The 20,339-nt window shown below is 46.0% G+C and overlaps 1 protein-coding gene across 1 annotated transcript in view; it reads left to right on the top strand.

Moving 5' to 3' along the window:
* Positions 1-20,339, top strand: part of GABBR2 (gamma-aminobutyric acid type B receptor subunit 2) — a 439,230-nt gene that overhangs the window by 247,007 nt on the left and 171,884 nt on the right. The window contains exons 5-6 of the mRNA XM_049896560.1: positions 12,260-12,325; positions 17,228-17,428. Coding sequence (XP_049752517.1) covers positions 12,260-12,325; positions 17,228-17,428 — 267 coding nt within the window. The remainder of the gene's footprint in view (positions 1-12,259; positions 12,326-17,227; positions 17,429-20,339) is intronic.

The following is a 20,339-nucleotide window of genomic DNA, read 5'->3' as shown; positions in this document are numbered from 1 at the left end:
GAGCCATTGAGTGGGTTTGAACTGCCAACCTTTAGGTTAGCAGTTGAGTACAAACCATTTGTGCTACCCAGGCTCTTTAACTCAAACCATGACCTGTGGGCCAAATCTGGCTTCTCAGCTGTTTTTGTAAGTAAAGTTATACTGAAGCACAGCAGAGCCCGTTTGTTTAATATATTGTTTTTGGCTGCTTTTGTGCTACAACAGCAGAATTGAGTAGTTGCAACAGGGATTTGTATGGCTTGTGAACCTAAACAATTTACTATTTGACCCTTTACAGAAAAAAATTTACAGCACCTTGTTCTACATGGTAGGTACTATTATAATCCCCATTTTACAGATGGAGAAACTGAAGCTTAAGGAAGTTTAATAACGTATTCCAGGCCACGTGACTGATAAGTTGCTGAGCTGAGATTCCAACCCAGTGCCTAGCTCCAGAGACTGGCTCTTAAACACCCGTGCCTCTCAGCTTCATGCCCACCCACATCTTCAGTGGGCAGGAGGGTTACTTCATGGCCTCTGGACATTGCCCTGGTTACCCATATACCAAAAACTAGAGAATGACCTTCTCTCCTGAACCTTCTTGGGAATGAAACGGGAACGAAGGAGCTTTGCAACTTGTATACTGACTGTACATGGCCAGGGGGGCGGGGGGTATATTAGTTTCCTAGGGCTGCCCTAACAAAGTACCACAAAGTGGGTGGCTTATTAGGACAGAAATTTATCATCTCACACTTCTGGACGCTAGTAGGGTCAGGGTATCAGCAGGGCCATGGTCTTGATGAAGGCCCTAGAAAAAGATCTTTTCTTGTCTTTCTCAGCTCCAGGCATTCCTTGGTGGTGTAACTTCATGGTCACATAACCATCCCTCTGTCTGTCCTTCTGTGTCTCTTATAGGACAGCACGCATATTAGATTAGGACCTACCCTACTTCTGTATGACCTCACGTTAACTGATAATATCTTCATAGACCCTATTTCCAAACAAGTCCCCATTCACAGGTACCAGGGATTAGGACTTCAGCATATCTTTTTGGAGGACACAATTCAATCCTTAACAGGTGGTGAAGAGAGAAGGAAATGGCCATCATAATATTCAAGGCTAAACAAGAAGGCTGTCATATTCGTGTTTTATACCTGTGCAATGTTTGAGCTCAGAGGAGGCGTCATAAAGACCATCTGCATTAAGCCACCCTTTCTAATCTAAAAAAGAAGAAAATATGCCCCTGCCAGTCATAAGGATGTTTAGCTTTCTTTTTGAGTGATTCACAAAATAGCCCAATTCTCCACCAATACTAACATTCATTCTTATGCCTCATGTATCCCATTGAGGTGACAGCTTTGACCAGAAAAGCCACCTAGGTGGTTATCAACCCCAGAGAGGGTCCTGGAACCCAAGCAGAAAGAGGAGGGCAGCAGAATTATTCTAGGGTCGGGGCCTGCCAGGGAGGGAAGTGCATATGTTTCCTATTGCTGCTGTAACAAGTTACCACAAACGGAGTGGCTTAAAGCAACACAGATGTATTCTCTTACACTTCTGGAGGTCCGAAGTCTCAAATGGGTCTCAGTGGCCCAAAGTCAAGGTGTTGGCAGGATTGCATTCTTTCTGGAGGCTCCAGGAGAGAATTTTTTCTTCTTCTTCTTTTTTTTTTTTTTTTTTGCCTTTTCTGGTTCTAGAGCTCTTCTGCCTCCCTCTTTTACTTCTAAGGACCCTTGTGATTACATTGGGCCCAACTGGATAATCTGGGATACTCTCCCTGTTTTAAGGTCAGTTAATTATCAACCTCAATTCCACCTGCAATCTTAATCTCCCCTTGCTGTGTAACCTAACATACCCATAGGCTCCAGGGACTAGGATGAGGACATCTTTTGAGGAACCATTATTATGCCTAGCACAGGAAGACTACAAAGATGGCATTGAGGACTGTTCTCTCCTTCATTCCATAAGAGAGCCCCCCACAAACACACAGGGAGGCCAAGACCCCAACCTGACTGCCTGAAACTGGAGTTCACACAAGCACCCCAAGGGAACACAAAGCTATGGAATAGACATAGTACGTTTTCCCAGGGGGCCAGTTTTTGTTCAGAGTTGGGGAAGAAAAAACATCATTTTTATCTTAAGACAAACAGTTATATTATTGGAATGCTAAATATACATGAATTTTAAGATGAAATAAAAACCTTTAAAGAAATGTCATGCTTTGCCAGTGGGCTGCTATGGGTTCTTCCCACTTCTCGTCCCCTCCTTCCTTAAGGGTACATGTTTCCAGCTTCTCTGCCTTTAGGCATATTTCTGGTAGGAGAAAGACAGTCTAAGAAGGACTAATTTTAGCTAAATAAAAGAGAGTACTCATTCTGGGTGTGGAATCCATCCGTCAGAGCTGGGAGGGACTTTGGAGAACATCCTAGCTAACCCTCCTGGGCTTACCCCCCAGTCTCATGGCCAGACAGTGGAGTCAGGAGTGTGCTGGCCCCTGATGCCTTCACCCAGTACCCATGGCCCCAGGTGAGACTGCCCCAGGTGAGGCTGCCTCCCAGACAGCTTCATGGCCAGCCTCTAGTAATTCAGCCACCTTAGGGCCTGCAGCCTCTCTCACCCTTTTCTACAATATGGCACAAGGTTTAACTTGATTCTTCAGCACCCCAGTGGGGTAGGTAGAGATCTGTGGTTCTAGCTACCCGAGAAACTGAGAGGTAGTGGAAAGTGGGCTGAGACAGATGATTGGGCCCAGAAGACTCCAGATAACCCAGAGGTTAGTGCCAGGGTCCACCATGATCTTCCTAGCAGGACCCCACTCTCTGCTACAGGACCCCACCCCTTGTAGGACCCTGCCCCCCTGTTGCAGGACCCCACCCCCCTGCATGACACCACCTCACTGCTGCAGGATCCCACTCACTACTGTAGGATCCACCCCCCCAGGTGCAGGATCTTATCTCCCAGCTCCAGGATGCCCCCCCAACCCCATCTGTCGCAGGACACCACCTTCAGCTGTAGGACCCACCCTTCTGCTTCAGGGAAGATGGATCGTGGCCCTTGACCTTCCCAGCCTTCTGTTTTCCTGCTCCTCTAAAGGAACACCAGCTTTTTAATGACTCTGGGTGGCATCTGCTGGTCAAGTTCTTTGACTTCAAAACCTGCATGGCGTTTTTGCCTGAGTTGCTGCAGACTGGAGGCTGAGCTCCAGCCACTCACACCTGGTGGGGCTTGCTTTCTCTGCCTGGGAGGCAATATATATATGTGATGGTCTTGGTAGAGACTGGTGCGGTCGCTTCCTACCTGTGTCACCTGGTGTCTTAGGCTAGGTCCCCCAAAAGCAGAGCATGAGATTTTTTATGAAAGTGATGTAATGAGGGGGTACTCTCAGGAGAAAGGGAGAGAAACAGGAGGAGGCAGGAAGAGTTAGACAGGATGCCTTCTTGACTGGATACTCGCCAGAATCTCTGGAGCACCACTTGGTCCCACCTGCCTGCAAGGGAGGAGAGTTTTCCACCCCTGCATTATTGGTTGTTGGCTGATGTTTGTGGCGTGGGGGAAGGCACAGCCTCCTGGGATGAAAAGGCTCCTATCAGTAGAAGACAATTCTCCAGAGAAGGGTGAGCTGTGAGCAGCCAACGCTCCCTGCAACAGGAACGGGTGCACCAGGCCCGAGGAGGAGAGACAGGCAGGGCAGAGGTGTCTGCTATACCGGGGAAAGTTTCTTAATTTTCTGGGCCCCGGTTTACTCATCCCTTTCCAAAGTGGACGTGTGGGGCTGATGGACCACACAAGAGCTAGAAAGGTCTCAAGAATTGTTTTTTTACTGTGTTTAGATCCCTTGCAAATTGGGGATTACACAGTAGTTATTGGAAGTGAGTCATCCTTCTAAAGTGTCCCTTTTGTATTTTCATCTTTTTATTTGATTGTTACTGTGTGTGTGTGTATAGAGAGAGAGAGAGTGTGTGTGTGTGTGTGTGTGTGTGACTTATCCCCCTTTAGAGTCACAGAGACCAAAGAGTTCCAGAAAACAGATATGAAGAGTGAGCTAAGAAAGAGGAAGGGACACCTACTCAGATTTGAGCACCCTCTGGCTCTTCTCCAGAGAGGGTTTAGTGGGTCTTCTGCCTCACAAATCCTGCCTCTACTCTGTGGAGTCTGGGTTTGGACTGAGCACCCTCCCCTCATGGCTGTTTACTTCCATTTTTGCACATCCCTGTGGGGGTGGCCTCCTGAGAGTGTGAACATAAATCTTGTGTAGTCTATAGACATTCTTCTCCTGGAACCTAGGAATAACTTGTCATTTGCCCACCTCAGGCCATCTACTTTCATTCCAGGCTGCCCCCCTCCACCCTCTCCCAAGCTCTTCCACAGAGTCTATAGAAGGGCTTGGAGTTTGCCACCATCCATGTCCTCTGGGGCATCTGGCTTTGTTCTGTCACTCTCATCCTCAGACACTTCTATGGCTCTACCTCCTGCCTCCCCCACCCCTAGCACTCCTTAAACTGCTCGCAAGCCCTCCAACCACAGAGGACAGCACATGCATACCTCTGGCAAGGAGTTGGGGGCTTGGCCAGAAGTAGAGATTACTGCTAACACAGAATTTCTCTTTCTACTTTCTGGACTTCCATGAAATGATACGAGTTATGCAGCATGGAAAGTGTGACTTGGATCTTTTATGAGTGCATGCATACGATAAAAACTTTTAAGATTCACCAAATCCAAACGCTTCCCATCCACTCCTGAATCTTGCAATAAATTGCATCTCCAGAAAGAACCAGGTCTATACCCATGCTTTTCATATCGGAGGAATACCTCCTCATGCCCTGGGGATGTACGTACTCCAATTTGAGAAGCACCAAAAACTCTTTACACTGTTCACAAGGTGCCCGCATAAGGACCCCAGTCCAGCCTCATCTCCCTTTGCCCTCTCCCGCATCCCTGATCCCAGGCTCCAGCTCCACTGGGTGCTGACTGTTTCTCTTCCCTCCCTGACTTTGCACCTTCTTGTCCCCTTTTACTCACTGCCTAAAATCAGAGGGGGTGTGAACAGCTCCCCTGCATCAAGCATAGCCTGGCTTTGGATGGGGTGTTTCTCCATACACCTCTGATGGTGGGGGAGGCCCCAAGGCAAGAACTCTGGTTCTGGGGTGCTGTGCAGCCTTGGGGAGAGCCTTTTGCCTCTATGGGAAGGGGTTAACTAGATCAGTGATCCCTTGGGCCTCCTCCAACCCTAACAGTCTGGGAGCACAGAACCAAGTGATCCATGCAACTTGATTGTCATGGCAACTATGACACTAAATGGTCCACAAGTGGCAAAGCTGGTTATTTGTCTGTCAGCAGGCGGCCAGGCTGTCAGCCATGAAATGTGGGTTCCTTGGCTCACTTCAAGAAACGGGCATGATAAGCCCAATCAGTGCCTAGGCCCTAGGGCCAGCAGAGTATTAGTGTAGCAATGGTAATGGCTACCAGCTACTGAATACTCACTGTGGGCCAGGCATTGTGCTTGGTGTTTTACACAGCATTCAGTTAGTTATTCATCCATTCAACAAATATTTATTGATATACACGTCATGCCCTGCACCTGGACCTGGGGACCCAGACGTGAGCCAAACATAGTTCCTGCCCTCATGTTACACACGGCTAGAGAAGAAGACAGCGGAGGAAATGGACTAGTGCTATGACTGAGAGAAGCATAGAGTACTCTGGACCCACAGAGGAAGACATGGCTGCCAAGCCTTTATAGGACAGAGAAGGCTTCTAGACAGGGGAATTCCTGAGCTAGGATGTGAAAGGTATGAGTAGCAGTTATCCAGGGGTTGGGGACAGGCATTCTGGACAGAGGATGAGCTCAAAGAAAGATGGAGGGGAGCTAGTAAGAAAATGGATGGTTGGATGGATGGATGGATGGATTTTTGGATGGGTGGGCAGATGGATGGATGGGTGGGTGGGTGGATGGGTGGATGGATGGATGGGTGGATGGGTGGATGGTTGGATGGGTGGATGGGTGGATGGGTGGATGGGTGGGTGGGTGGGTGGATGAGTGGATGGATGGCAGGCAGGCAAACTTGTTTTAGTGAACTGCACGTAGTTCATTCTGACTGCCGTGGAGGGGTGGTGAGAAATGTGATTAGAGACGTGAGTAAGGAGTCAGTTGGTAAAGAATTTTGAAAGTTCTACTAAGGAGCTCAGAGTTTGATCTGAAACCATAGGGAGCCATGAAGGGTTTTACACGATCAGATTTGAATCTTAGAATGAGCGCACCACCTGCTCTGCGGAAAGTGGAGTGAATTGGGCAGGACTAAAGGCAGGGATTCTAGTTGGGAGACTGTTACAGTTCACAGAGTAGGGAATGATTGAAGTGGGATGGAGAGGTGGGGATGATTCGGGAGCTAGTGAGTGAACAACCATCAGGCCCTGGCTATTGCTTGGATGTCAGAGGTGAAGGTGAGGAGTGAATCTAAGATAGCTCCCAAGTTTCCAACCTGGGTGAGTGGGATGTTGGTGATACATTCTCAGAGATAGAACACACAGGAGGAGGAATGGGCTTCTGGGAAAGATGGTGAGTTCAGCTTGGGACATGCTGACCTTGAGGTACCGGGGAGCTGTCCAAGTGAAGGTGTTCAGTGGGCAGGTGGGAAAAGGTCTAGGCTAGGTAGAGAGATTAAGAAGCCCACAGTACACAGAGGGGAGTTGTGCCTGGGGACAGGAATGAGTTTGTCCAGGGAGAATGATGAGAGCAAAGAGCCAAGGGCAGAGCACTGTGGAACACCAGGATTTAGGGAGGAGTAGAAAGATAGGGCCCCCACATGTCTGTCAGTTTGTCATACTGTGGGGGCTTGTGTGTTGCTGTGATGCTGGAAGCTTTGCCACTGGTATTCAGATACCAGCAGGGTCACCCATGGAGGACAGGTTTCAGCTGAGCTTCCAGACTAAGACAGACTAGGAAGAAGGACCCAGCAGTCTACTTCTGAAAAGCATTAGCCAGTGAAAACCTTATGAATAGCAGTGGAACATTGTCCGATATAGTGCTGGAAGATGAGCCCCCCAGGTCGGAAGGCACTCAGAAGATGACTGGGGAAGAGCTGCCTCCTCAAAGTAGAGTCAACCTTAATGACGTGGATGGAGTAAAGCTTTGGGGACCTTTATTTGCTGATGTGGCATGACTCAAAATGAGAAGAAACAGCTGCAAACATCCATTAATAATTGGAACCTGGGATGTACAAAGTATGAATCTAGGATAATTAGAAATCATCAAAAATGAAATGGAATGGATAAACATCAACATCCTAGGCATTAGTGAGCTGAAATGGACTGGTATTGGCCATTTTGAATCGGACAATCATATAGTCTACTATGCTGGGAATGACAACTGGAAGAGGAATGGTGTTGCATTCATCATCAAAAAGAACATTTCAAGATCTATCCTGAAGTACAACGCTGTCAGTGATAGGATAATATCCATATGCCTACAAGGAAGACCAGTTAATACAACTATTATTCAAATTTATGCACCAACCACCAGGGCCAAAGATGAAGAAATAGAAGATTTTTATCAGCTGCTGCAGTCTGAAATTGATCGAACATGCAATCAAGATGCATTGATAATTACTGGTGATTGGAACACGAAAGTTGGAAACAAAGAAGAAGGATAAGTAGTTGGAAAATATGGCCTTGGTGATAGAAACAATGCCAGAGATCGAATGATAGAATTTTGCAAAACCAATGACTTCTTCATTGCAAATACCTTCTTTCACCAACATAAACGGCAACTATACACATGGACCTCGCCAGATGGAACACACAGAAATCAAACTGACTACATCTATAGAAAGAGATGATGGAAAAGTTCAATATCATCAGTCAGAACAAGTCCAGGGGCTGACTGTGGAACAGACCATCAATTGCTCATATGCGAGTTCAAGCTAAAACTGAAGAAAATCAGAGTAAGTCCATGAGAGCCAAAATATGACCTTGAGTATAAAACCCAGTGCCATCGAGTCGATTTCGACTCATAGCGACCCTATAGGACAGAGTAGAACTGCCCCATAGAGTTTCTAAGCAGTGCCTGGAGGATTTGAACTGCCTACCCTTTGGTTCGCAGCCATAGCACTTAACCACTAAACCACCAGGGTTTCCTAACCTTCAGTATATCCCACCGGAATTTAGAGGCCATCTGAAGAACAGATTTGATGCATTGAACACTAGTGACCAAAGACCAGACGAGTTGTGGAATGACATCAAGGACATCATCCACAAAGAAAGCAAAAGATCACTGAAAAGCAAAAGACAGGAAAGAAAAGACCAAGATGGATGTCAGGGGAGACTCCGAAACTTGCTCTTGATCATCAAGCAGCTAAGGCAAAAGGAAGAATTGATGAAGTAAAAGAACTGAACAGAAGATTTCAAAGGGTAGCTCAAGAAGACAAAGTAAAGTATCATAATGACATGTGCAAAGAGCTAGAGATGGAAAACCAAAAGGGAAGAACACGCTTGGCATTTCTCAAGCCGAAAGAACTGAAAAAAAAATTCAAGGCTCGAGTTGCAACAGTGAAGGACTCCATGGGGAAAATATTAAATGACGCAGGAGGCATCAAAGAAGATAGAAGGAAAACACAGAGTCATTATACCAAAAAGAATTAGTCGATATTCAACCACTTCAAGAGGTGGCATATGATCAGGAACCGATGGTACTGAAGGAGGAAGTCCAAGCTGCTCTGAAGGCATTGGCGAAAAACAAGGCTCCAGGAATTGATGGAATATCAGTTGAGATGTTTCAACAAACAGATGCAGCACTGGAGGTGCTCACTCGTTTATGCCAAGAAATATGGAAGACAGCTTCCTGGCCCACTGATTGGAAGAGATCCATATTTATGCCTATTCCCAAGAAAGATGATCCAACCGAATGTGGAAATTATAGAACAATATCGTTAATATCACACGCAAGCAAAATTTTGCTAAAGATCATCCAAAAACGGCTGCAGCAGTATATTGACAGGGAACTGCCAGAAATTCAGGCCGGTTTCAGAAGAGGATGTGGAACAAGGGATATCATTGCTGATGTCAGATGGATCCTGGCTGAAAGCAGAGAATACCAGAAGGATGTTTACCTGTGTTTTATTGACTATGCAAAGGCATTCGACTGTGTGGATCATAACAAACTATGGATAACACTGCGAAGAATAGGAATTCCAGAACACTTAATTGTGCTCATGAGGAACCTTTACATAGATCAAGAGGCAGTTGTTCGGACAGAACAAGGGGTTACTGATTGGTTTACAGTCAGGAAAGGTGTGCATCAGGGTTGTATTCTTTCACCATACCCATTTAATCTGTATGCTGAACAAATAATCCAAGAAGCTCGACTATATGAAGAACGGGGCATCAGGATTGGAGGAAGACTCTTTAACAACCTGCATTATGCAGATGACACAACCTTGCCTGCTGAAAGTGAAGAGGACCTGAAGCACTTACTAATGAAGATCAAAGACCGTAGCCTTCAGTATGGATTATACCTCAACATAAAGAAAACAAAAATCCTCACAACTGGACCAATGAGCAACATCATGATAAACGGAGAAAAGATTGAAGTTGTCAAGGATTTCATTTTACTTGGATCCATCATGAATAGCCACAGAAGCAGCAGTCAAGAAATCAATTGACACATTGCATTGGATAAATCTGCTGCAAAGGACCTCTTCAAAGTGTTGAAGAGCAAAGATGTCACCCTGAAGACTAAGGTGCGCCTGATCCAAGCCATGGTATTTTCAATCACATCATATGCATGTGAAAGCTGGACAATGAATAAGGAAGACCGAAGAAGAGTTGACGCTTTTGAATTGTGGTGTTGGCAAAGAATATTGACTATACCATGGACTGCCAAAAGAAGGAACAAATCTGTCTCGGAAGAAGTGCGGCCAGAATTCTCCTTAGAGTCAAGGATGGTGAAACTGCACCTTACATACTTTGGACATGTTGTCAGGAGGGATCAGTCCCTGGAGGAGGACATCATGCTTGGCAGAGTGGTAGATTGACACAGTGGCTGCAACAATGAGCTCAAGCATAACAATGATTGTAAGGATGGCGCAGGACCGGGCAGTGTTTCGTTCTGTTGTGCATAGGGTCGCTGTGAGTCAAAACCAACTCGACAGCACCTAACAACAACAACACAGAAAGATAGGGAGCTGATGTGGAATCTGAGCAGGGAAGTAGGAGGGCAGTCAGGAGAGAGGCCTCATGGGAGCCAAGGAGTACGTCTAATGACCAGGAATCCTACAATCACCAGGCACAGGAGGTAGGATTATTCCTGTTTCAGAGATGAAGAAATTGAGGCTCAAGGAGAGTAAGACCCAAGGTCATACAGCTACTCAGTGGTAAAGCCAGAATTTGAATATACGTTTCTCTGATTCCAAAATCCAGTGAATTGTTTCTGCTACACCATGTTCAACAACAAAGAGCTTGACAAAAAGGAGATGTTCAATAAATATTGGATGGACGGACGGATGGACGGTCAGACAGATGGATGGATACATGGATGAGTGGGTAGAAGAGCGGAAGGAAGAAAGAAAGGAAGGACAATGGCAATGGGGGGTGGCGGGTGGATGACTACTGTTAGCAGCAAGAAATGCTGAAAGAAAAATCCTGGAGTGTGCCTGGGAGCATGTCCACAGAACGGAAACAGCTTAGAACTTTTTATAGCATTGCAGACGTGGTGATGACAAAGGCTTGTCTTCCTCCAACTGCTCTGTTAACGATCTTTTAAAGTCCTTTCAGAGCAAGTCCTCCCCCCACCCCATTCTTGCTTGGAAACGAGGGTTGATTTTAGCATCTAGGCCTTTTTTATTTTGCTAAGTACATGATGAATAAAATGGCCTCCCAGTCAGCACTTTCCAATTTTGAAAGATGCTAAAAACTGATCTTTAAAGACATGTTTCTCTTTCATGCATCAAATGGCCTTGAGGCCCACCGGAGAGGATGAGATGACCAGAGGGAAAAGAGCACCACGTGAAAGGCCTGGCCTTGCTGTGGAGGCAGGAAGGGGTCGGAGTGGGCGGGGAGCAGAATCGTGGCCTGGCTAAGCGGGTCTCCTGGTGGCCACCAAGCACCTTCTCCTTCAACCAGTCCTGTATGGGCCAGAGCCCAGCCTAGATCCCTGCCCCTCCGAAAGCAACCAAAAGCCTCTAGCCCTGACCGAGGAGAGAAGCGCAGGCAGACACTCAGTAAATGTGCGTTGAATGAATAAATGAGAGAACCAGAGCCGTTGTACCGTATATACCTATTAACCAGGTTTAGATAATGACTGTAATCCCATTTATAGCACTTTCAAACACAGATTTTTCTCTGGAATAAAAATGGGCCAGGGCAAATGTATAGAGACCTAAGTTTATTAGCAGTTACCAGGGGCGGGAGGGAAGAAGAGGGAGTCATCGCTTAGGAAGCGTTGAGTTTCTGTTTATGGTGATGGGAAATTCGGCAACTGATGATGGCAATGGTTGCACAACATGAGTAATGTAATTGATGTCACTAATTTGCACACATGAAGAATGTTAAATTGCCATGTTATATATATTATTACAACAATTTTTTAAAAATAGGCCTGGGGAAGATTATAAAATAATAATACTAGCTTTTTAGCACTTACTGAGTACTTTTTATGTGTACTGTTTTAAGCACTTTATAAGGATTATCTCATTTAGTCCTTCCAGCAACTCTGTAAGGTAGATACTATTATTCCCATTTTGCAGATGAGGAAATTGAGGCTGAAACAGGGAAAGGAGCTGCCTAAGGCCACCTGAGGCTTGTTGATGGAGCTGAAACTTGAACAAAGTTCTCTCTGACTCTGAAATCCGGACCCTTAATTGGGAAGCTCTAGGGGACCTCGGAAGCTTCTTTCCCCTCCTCTGGCCTCAGTTTCCCTATATGTAAAGTGAGGAAGAACATTAGATGTCATCTCAGCACCCTGAAGTGTGTGTCTGCCCTCGTTCCAGGAGAGCAGGAGCAATTCCCAGGCCCCTCAGAGCTGTCAGCTTTAGCCTCCATACTGTGCAGAGCTGCCCCAGGGATAGCTGAGGGAAAGCTGTCTCTGGACAGGGCCAGAGAATCCAAGCTGGGCTGGACTGGGCTGGGGGTGGGCAGAGTTCTGCCCTGCCCTGCCCCCTGCCCCTGTGCTCTGGACAGAGCTCTTGGCTGAGGAGCCTGGGACACATGAGCATCCTCTGCCCATGGCCTTGAACCCTCTAGGTGTCCCAGTTGTTCACTTGCCTTCACACATGTGTCCTTCTGTCCACAGGGGAATGACGTGCGGATCATTCTTGGCCAGTTTGACCAGTATATGGCAGCAAAAGTATTCTGTTGTGTAAGTAAAACAGTCATCTCATTGGGTCTTTGGGGAGGGTCACGAAGCTTTTTCTTGGTCTCATTGCTTGGTCTGTGGGCGGGATCATAGTGACTGGAAGTCTGGTGGTTAGAAGTGTAACACTCACTGCTGTTTCATCTTTTCAGGGAGCTAAAACCCCAGAGTTCAAACAGTACAGTTGTAGGGGAACCAGGGACCTCAATTTGCCAAACCCACCTAAGCCCTATTGGCTAATTCTAAGTCCGTGCAACTCAGGTCACGCTTAATGGAATCTACAGTGTGCAGTGCGCAGACGAAGAAGCCAAATATCAGGATGAGAGTTGACTCAGACCTCTCCCTGCCCTTCCAGGGCTCAGAGTCTGAGGCTTAGAAAAACCTATCAACTATCCAGTATCTACCCCTGAATCCTTTATAATTTTCTGTTGTGTGATAGTTTACAAAGTACTTTCTTGCATCTTGTCTCTTTTAATCTTTTCAATAACCATGTGAAGCAAGTATCATTATCGCATCTTACAGATGAGGAAATAGAGGCCCAGGGAGATGAAGGTACTTGTCCAGGGGCCCTCAACCAGTTTGAGACAGAGCCAAGGTTCAATCCCTTGTTTACCTGACTCCTGATCCAATCTTTTCTCCATAAGATGTCCTAACTTAAGTATACGTAACGGTTCTAGTGCAGGAAAAAACCCTGTTTACGTTCTGATGTCCCAGCCCCCCTCCTCTGTCCTGGATCAGGAGAAAAGTCAGCAGAATGAGAGCCCAGTGAGTTGAGTCATTTCTACCCAAGGAGACCTCCTCCTCTTGACCAGGGTTATTCTAGGTGTAGTCCCTAGTGACAGGCCACAGGCCTTTGTTCTCTTGGACCTTTTTGTCAGTAACTTGAGCAAGGTTATAAAAAGCAGGCTTGTAGAAATTTTAGAAATCATGAAATACGTTGGATGACAGAGCTTGCATGCAAAGAACCTTAACAGGCTGGAATGTTTGGTGAAATCTAAGAAGATTAAGTCTAATAGCCTAGTGTAAGGTTGTATTAGAACAAATCAAGCTGCCCAAGTCCAAGGCGGCACAGCTGAGGAGTACCACGTGTACAGAACAAGGAGTCTGGGGCCACCATTGGGATGGCCAGTTTCTAACTCACAGATTTTACAAGATTTGATAGAGCATTCTGTGTATCAGTTCAGGGTAACTAGGTCTTCCCGTATAGAAATCTAAAGAGGAACATGAAAAAAATGGAAAAGATGGAGCAAATACATTTTAACATTTAAATACTTCATACCCCATAAAACCCTGTACCTTACTATCTAGGGTCCAGGAATAGTCCATTTAAAAAAAGAAAATAACACCCCAAACTGGAGAATGTGAGCCTTTTAGGAAGAAAGGGGGGTTCCCCCTCTGTCTCTCCAGGGCCTTAAAAGGAGCTGGCATATATGTGTGATCAAATGAGGAAAACAAATCATTTCTGAAAAAACTGAATTAATAAAAATGGCCCTTGAGATGCTACACCAGGCACTGGCCGCCAACCACCTCCACTTTGTTAAGAAATGCAGATAAACCTCATGCTCTGATCTGAGCCAAACCAAAGCCAGGGCATGCCTGCCATTTCACTCTGAGCCCATGCCCTGGGATTGTTTCCAGTGGCTTCTCCAGCCTTCTTCTGTCTTAGTCATCTAGTGCTGCTATAACAGAAATACCACAAGTGGATGGCTTTAACAGTAAAGTAGGCTGAAAATTCAAATTCAGGGCATCAGCTTCAGGGAAAGGCTTTCTCTCTCTGTTGGCCTTCTCATCAATGTTCCACTGGACTAGGAACTCCTTTATGCAGGTACCCCGAGTCCAAAGGATGCACTCTGCTCCCGGTGCTTCTTTCTTGGTAGTATGAGGTCCCCAGCTCTCTGCTTGTTCCCCTTTCCTTTTATCTCTTGAGGGAGAAAAGATGGTGCAGGCCACACCCCAGGGAAACTCCCTTTACTTTGGATCAGGGAGGTGACCTGAGTAAGGGTGGTGTTACAATCCCACCCTAATTCTCTTTAGCATAAAATTACAATCACAAAGTGGAGGAAAACCACACAATACTGGGAATCGTGGCCTAACCAAGTAGACACATATTTTTGGGGGGGACACAATTCAATCCATGACACCTTCCTTTGACCCAAAGCCCTGGGCTGCCCGCCTTCACACAGCATGGGCTCACCATCCACCTTGTCACCCCACTTTTCTCATAGCTCTTGTTACGCTTATAAGGCTTTGAGATGGAGTTTCCCCGAGAGTCTTCATCCACTGCCTTTTTCGTTGGGGAGCTGCTCTGAGGTTTCTGGTTACATGTTTATTCCACGTGTCCGGCTTCAGAGTCCCTGCCTCTGGACCTACAGTCTGGTCTGTTAGGAAGGAATTCTTCTGGCACAGTGGAGGGGCCGCCCAGCATCTTCACCCTGGGCCTGAGATGGAGGAGGGACTGCTCAGGGCAGAGACCCACCAAGAGGGCCTTCCTGTCCCTGTCAGGGAGAGGAGCACAGAGCAGATGGCAACAACTAAGTCTTTGCCTTCCAAATGCCGCAGTGCAAAGTTTGCAGTGCGTGGCTGCGTTCTTGAGATGGGGACTGCTGCCCAATGGGAGCACAGTCTTCAGCAAATGCAAGGCCTATTTATAGCCCTGTGGCAAAATGTTCACTTGGCTTGCACACAGCAAGAGCATGGCTTGGCACTTTTGTTTTCCCCTTCATCCTCCGCGGTCCACTCTAAATCTTCAAGCACTCTGCCCTGGGTTCTGGTTTTAGCTCTGCCAGCTGTGTGACCTCAGGTGGGTCACTTTAGATCTCTGGTCCCGGATGCCCCACGTGTAAAGTGGAAGTCATGATCTCTACCCCATCTGCCTCACAGAGGTTTAAATAAGGCCACTGAAGTGAAAGCATCATCCCAACTATAAAGTGCTTTACTGATGTGAGCGTTTCTTATTAGTACTGTTGTGAACCTTAATATGAGAACGAAATAGCCTTTTTTCAGGGGGAGGGGAGGTTGCAAAAGGAAAACAGGAAATTGGATGTTTTTTAAATTCACATCATGGTTACCTGTGTGCAGATAATAAAAACCAAGACAGCTTATGGGGCTGGAAAATATGCACTCAGGAGCTGCCATCATCACGTGACAGGGTCCCACTTGGTGGCCACAGGTCCTGAGACCACATTCCTACCAGAGACAGAGAAAATGAAAGCTGAGGTGACCAGGTTAGCTCAGCCACTCCACCCCCATCTGGTAGGTGCCCTCTGTACGCTAGGCACCGTGCGAGGCACTGGAGGTCTAGGAGAGAGTCAGACAGGCTATCTCAAATGTCTAGGGAGGTTTAGAGGAGCCAATTCCCTGGGTGTGTGTGGGGGCGGGGGGCAGGTAGGAAAAGTGTCCCTCCAATTCTGAGACTTGACAGTAACTTTTCTTTAACATACAGAGCTATTAGAGGAGCTGGCCAACTCGCCTAGCATCTGGCGCCTAAGGTGGGGAGGGCACACTCAGAACCTTCCCAAAGTCCAAAGCAATCCCTCAGTCTGCTCTCTCCATGTCCTCCTGGCCCCTCACACTCTCCTGTTCTAGGCCAAGAAGCACGAAGGGCTGTGACATTAATTACTTCCCAACATGTCCTTCTAATGTAGGTGGCTCCCCAGGAACAGGGTGAAGGACTGTGTAAGGTCCACGTTTTCATGTGTGTACAGTTGACAATGCACAGAAAGCATTTGCATCCACCACTGCTCTCTGTGTTCGCTTCTTGGCATGTTGATTACTGATGGGAACATGACCTCTATTTAGAAACCTCATTCTGGACCCTGTTTTTGATGGAACACAACATTCCTACAAAGTGGGATTTTCTGGGTGAATCTAAGCTCTCAGAAGGCATGCTTTTCCTAACTTAAAATAATTGCAATGAAAATTAAAGCCAAGTAGAGATGCATTAGAACATTCTGGTGACTTTTTTGTTTAAACAGGAAGGCAGGGTGCCATTGTGGGCTTAGGGTCGGCAGACCCAGGTTCCAGGTCTGACTTTTCTCTCTGGCTGTGTGACCTTGAAAAAGTTACTTTTCCTCTCTGATTTACAGTTTCCTCATCTCTAAAATGACAATAATAAACCCTGTCCCAACTACCTCACAGAGTGAATGCGAATGACGATCAAGTAAGATGTCTATAAAGCGTACAAATGTAAGGGAGTTTTTTTAAGATCTGGAATTTATGTGCACCATGCTTTGGGTAAAGATCAAGAGAGAATGCTTGGTTTGCCATGTGACATCTTACATAAACTGCATACTTAGACTGCATTGTCTTGGCCCCTTGCAAAACTGCTCTCCCTGAGTTGTGTTTTGAGGTTTTGACCTCAGCGTTCAGTAAAGCTCTGTGGGAGAACAGCCTTATGAAATCTCCTTGTTGCAGGGATGCAGTTGATACCCTGCTGGCGAATTTGATAGTGTGCCCCATATACAACTCCCTGTGACACATTTTATTTTTAGGGCTGAAAAAAACACTTTGTTTCCCCTGAGAATCTGAAATGGTTTCTCCTTATTGATAATGAGAGCTTGTTGCCCTTGTCTCTTGGGCTACCAGGAAGTTCATGGTGAAATATACAGCTTAATTATGTACAGTGCTGGAACCTTTGGCCTATATTCTGTTTCTTTGCCTCGTCTCTGAAATGCATTAATATATGTTGTCCAGTTTATTTAGTGTTTATATTGTTTTATTGTACGAATTGCCCATAAACCACCTTGGATCCTTTGAGAGGTAACAAGAAGGAAACCAAGAAAGTAATAGAAAAATTAATAAATTCTCTGGTAGAGGAAGCCTGACTCCCCACCACCTCTCTCACAGGGCACGAAGCCTTGGACAAATGTTTGACTTATGATGCCTTCATGATCAACCCATCTGTTGCAGGCATATGAGGAGAACATGTACGGTAGCAAATACCAGTGGATCATCCCAGGCTGGTACGAGCCTTCCTGGTGGGACCAGGTGCACACAGAAGCCAATTCATCCCGCTGCCACCGTAAGAACCTGCTTGCTGCCATGGAGGGCTACATCGGCGTGGACTTTGAGCCTCTGAGTTCCAAGCAGATCAAGACCATCTCAGGAAAGGTCAGTGCCGTCACCTGCCCATTGCAGCCCCAGGCCCTTCTCTTTTGATCATTTTGTCTGACGATGCTGGCAAAAAGTGCATGGACCTCATCCTGGCCCTTGCTGTGTGACTTTGAGAAAATCACTTGACCTCTCTGAGCCTCTCTCGCCTGTGAAATGGGAATAGCCAGCCCTCCATTGCCTGCCCCTCTAAAGCATTGTGGAAGTCAGATGAGGTAAGGGTGCTGTGTAGGCACATAGTGCTGTGTATGTATAAGGGGTGGAGTTGTGCCCCCTGCAGCACCAACTACAGTCATTGCCTTTCAGACACTCCAGGGTTTTTTTCTGTGCTCTTCTGACCTGGAACGTCACTTCTCAGTCTTGTTGATGCCCCTGACAGCCTGGAGGAAAGAAAGACCCCGAAATGTATCTTGGGAAACGTGCTGTAGGCCAGACTGGTTTGAACCCCAGTTTTGCCACTTACTAGCTGTGTGGCCTTGAGCTTGAGCTCTCTGTTTCCTCATCTGTATGTTGTTGTTTTCATTAGCTACCATCAAGTAGGCCCCCAACTCATGGCGACCCCATGCAAACCAGAAGGAAACACTTCCAGGTCATGCATCATCTGCATGATTGGTTGTGGATTGGACCAGTGTGACCCATAGAGTTTTATTGGCTGATTTTGGGAAGTAGATTGCCAGGCCCTTCCTCCTAGTCTGTCTTAGTCGGGAAGCTTCCCTGAACCCTGTTCAGCATCATAACAACACGCAAGCCTCCATTGACAGACAAAGGGGTGGCTGCTCATGAGGTGCATTGGCCAGGAATCGAATCAAGATCTCCCACATGGAAGTTAAGACTTCTACTGAACCACCAGCATCACCCCTCATCTGTATATTGGTGTGGTAAAAATATACCCCTCTGGGGTTATCGGGGAGCCCTGGTGGCGCACTGGTTAAGAGCTAGGCTGCTAACCAAAAGGTGGGCAGTTTGAGTCCATTTGCTGCTCCTTGGAAACCCTATGGGGCAGTTCTACTCTGTCCTGTAGGATCACTATGAGTTAGAATTGACTCCATGGCAACAGGTTTGGTTGGTTTGGGGTTATCAGGAGGGTTGATGACAGGTTGTGCGATGGGCCTAGCGTGGTACCTGGCGCCTTGGTACTCAGTATGAACTAGCTGCTGTCATTACTGGGAGATGAATGTTACAGTCTTCACCAGGCTGTCTTCATCCTGAATCTTGATAATACCTACGCTGATAGAGAATGGTGTACTTTTGAAATACTTTTACAAGTACCACAGTACCTGGTCCTCAGATCAGCCCTATGTGAAAAGCAGCAGGCGTTGGTAACCCCTACTAGGAGCATGTAGAGGCCTTGAGAACTTACAACAGCCCTGGTGAAGATTGTAACATTCATCTCTCAATTTAACCCACCAGCCAAAATCCTGGCACAGCAGTGCACATAATTCTTTTCTGTCTTCTCTGAGTTCATGAGGATTGTTAAATTCTCTACCCTATTCCGGGGTTCCTACAGACTCAACTTCATTTAAAGAATAAGCTTCATAATAAAGTAAAAAATATATATTTTTTTATATCTTATGGATATTAAAAAAAATGGATATAAGATATATATAATTCTTTAAACATATATACCTTTAATATAAATGTATGTATAATAAAGATTATGTATATGTATATATATAACTTTTATTCATTATTTAATCTCAGCTAGAGCAAACTACACAAATTATTTATTGATTTGTCAAAAAAATGACAAATCACTAGGACATATTTTGTAAACAACACTTTAGATCATGTTGGCATCTGAAAGATCCTGGAAAAACTCTGGTTAGAAAATGTTGAAAGAAATATTTTCATACCAAAATCAATGATTATATATTTTAAGAAATATTGAGATGTTGAATGATGAGGAGAAACAACTGACTTTATTTCAGTAAATGTTATTTTTAAAGGTTATTTTTTTAATTTATTAAATGATACTAGGGTCAGGATACCTGCCATTTTAATCTAAAAATAATATAAAGTATGAGGAAAACATAAAATATAAAAAAGTCCATGAAAACAGACAGTATAATGATTAAACTGAGAGACTTAAGGAAGACTAAACCCCCCAAAAAAACCAAAGCCATTGCTGCCAAGTCGATTCCAACTCAGTGATCCTATAGGACAGAGTAGAACTGCCCTGTAGGGTTTCCAAGGAGTGGCTGGTGGATTTGAACTGCTGACCTTTTGGTTAGCAGTTAAGCTCTTAACCACTACGCCACCATGGCTCCAAGGAAGACTAAAGACTTACATTATTACACATGAGATTGAAAAAGCTAAGTGAGGTGAGGTCCACAAGACACCATGAGAGGGGCATCCAGTGCTGCTCTCAGGAGCCTGGATTTTGCCCAGGGCACTGGGGAGGCATGCAAGGATGCGAAGCGGTGCACAGGAATCATTTATTTGGTACTTTTTTTTTGTTGTTGGAGGAAATATTTTGACATTTGTAACAACATCCAACAGATCACTAACTTTCCATTTTCTTTTTTTTAATTTGGGGCCAGTGAGGAGAAGTTGGAAACCCTGGTGGCGTAGTGGTTAAGTGCTACGGCTGCTAACCAAAGGGTCGGGAGGAGAAGTCGACCTTGCCGCATATTGCTGTGCACATGAATTGGACACCTCAGAGCTGTTTTTGGGCTGTTTGCTTAACCCCAGAGCTGTGGGCAGCCCACTCATGGGCCTCCCAGGACGGGGGCAGACCAGTGGAGTAGCCAGGCTCCCAACGCAGGGTGGCTTCACCAGGTCCCTGTTCCCGTGGTCTTTTAGGCAGGAAGCAGCACCTCTTACATGGTCCTGCAGATACAAGATGATTGAGGTTACATGGAGCAATCTGCAGCCCCTTTGCCTCTTGGAGTCAGTAGGCCTTAGGGCTGCC

The sequence above is a fragment of the Elephas maximus genome, chromosome 9 (genome assembly GCF_024166365.1).
Source record: "Elephas maximus indicus isolate mEleMax1 chromosome 9, mEleMax1 primary haplotype, whole genome shotgun sequence".
NCBI lineage: Eukaryota > Metazoa > Chordata > Mammalia > Proboscidea > Elephantidae > Elephas > Elephas maximus.
The sequence above is the reverse complement of the archived record's forward strand: the minus strand, read 5'-3'. Positions and strand labels throughout refer to the sequence as shown.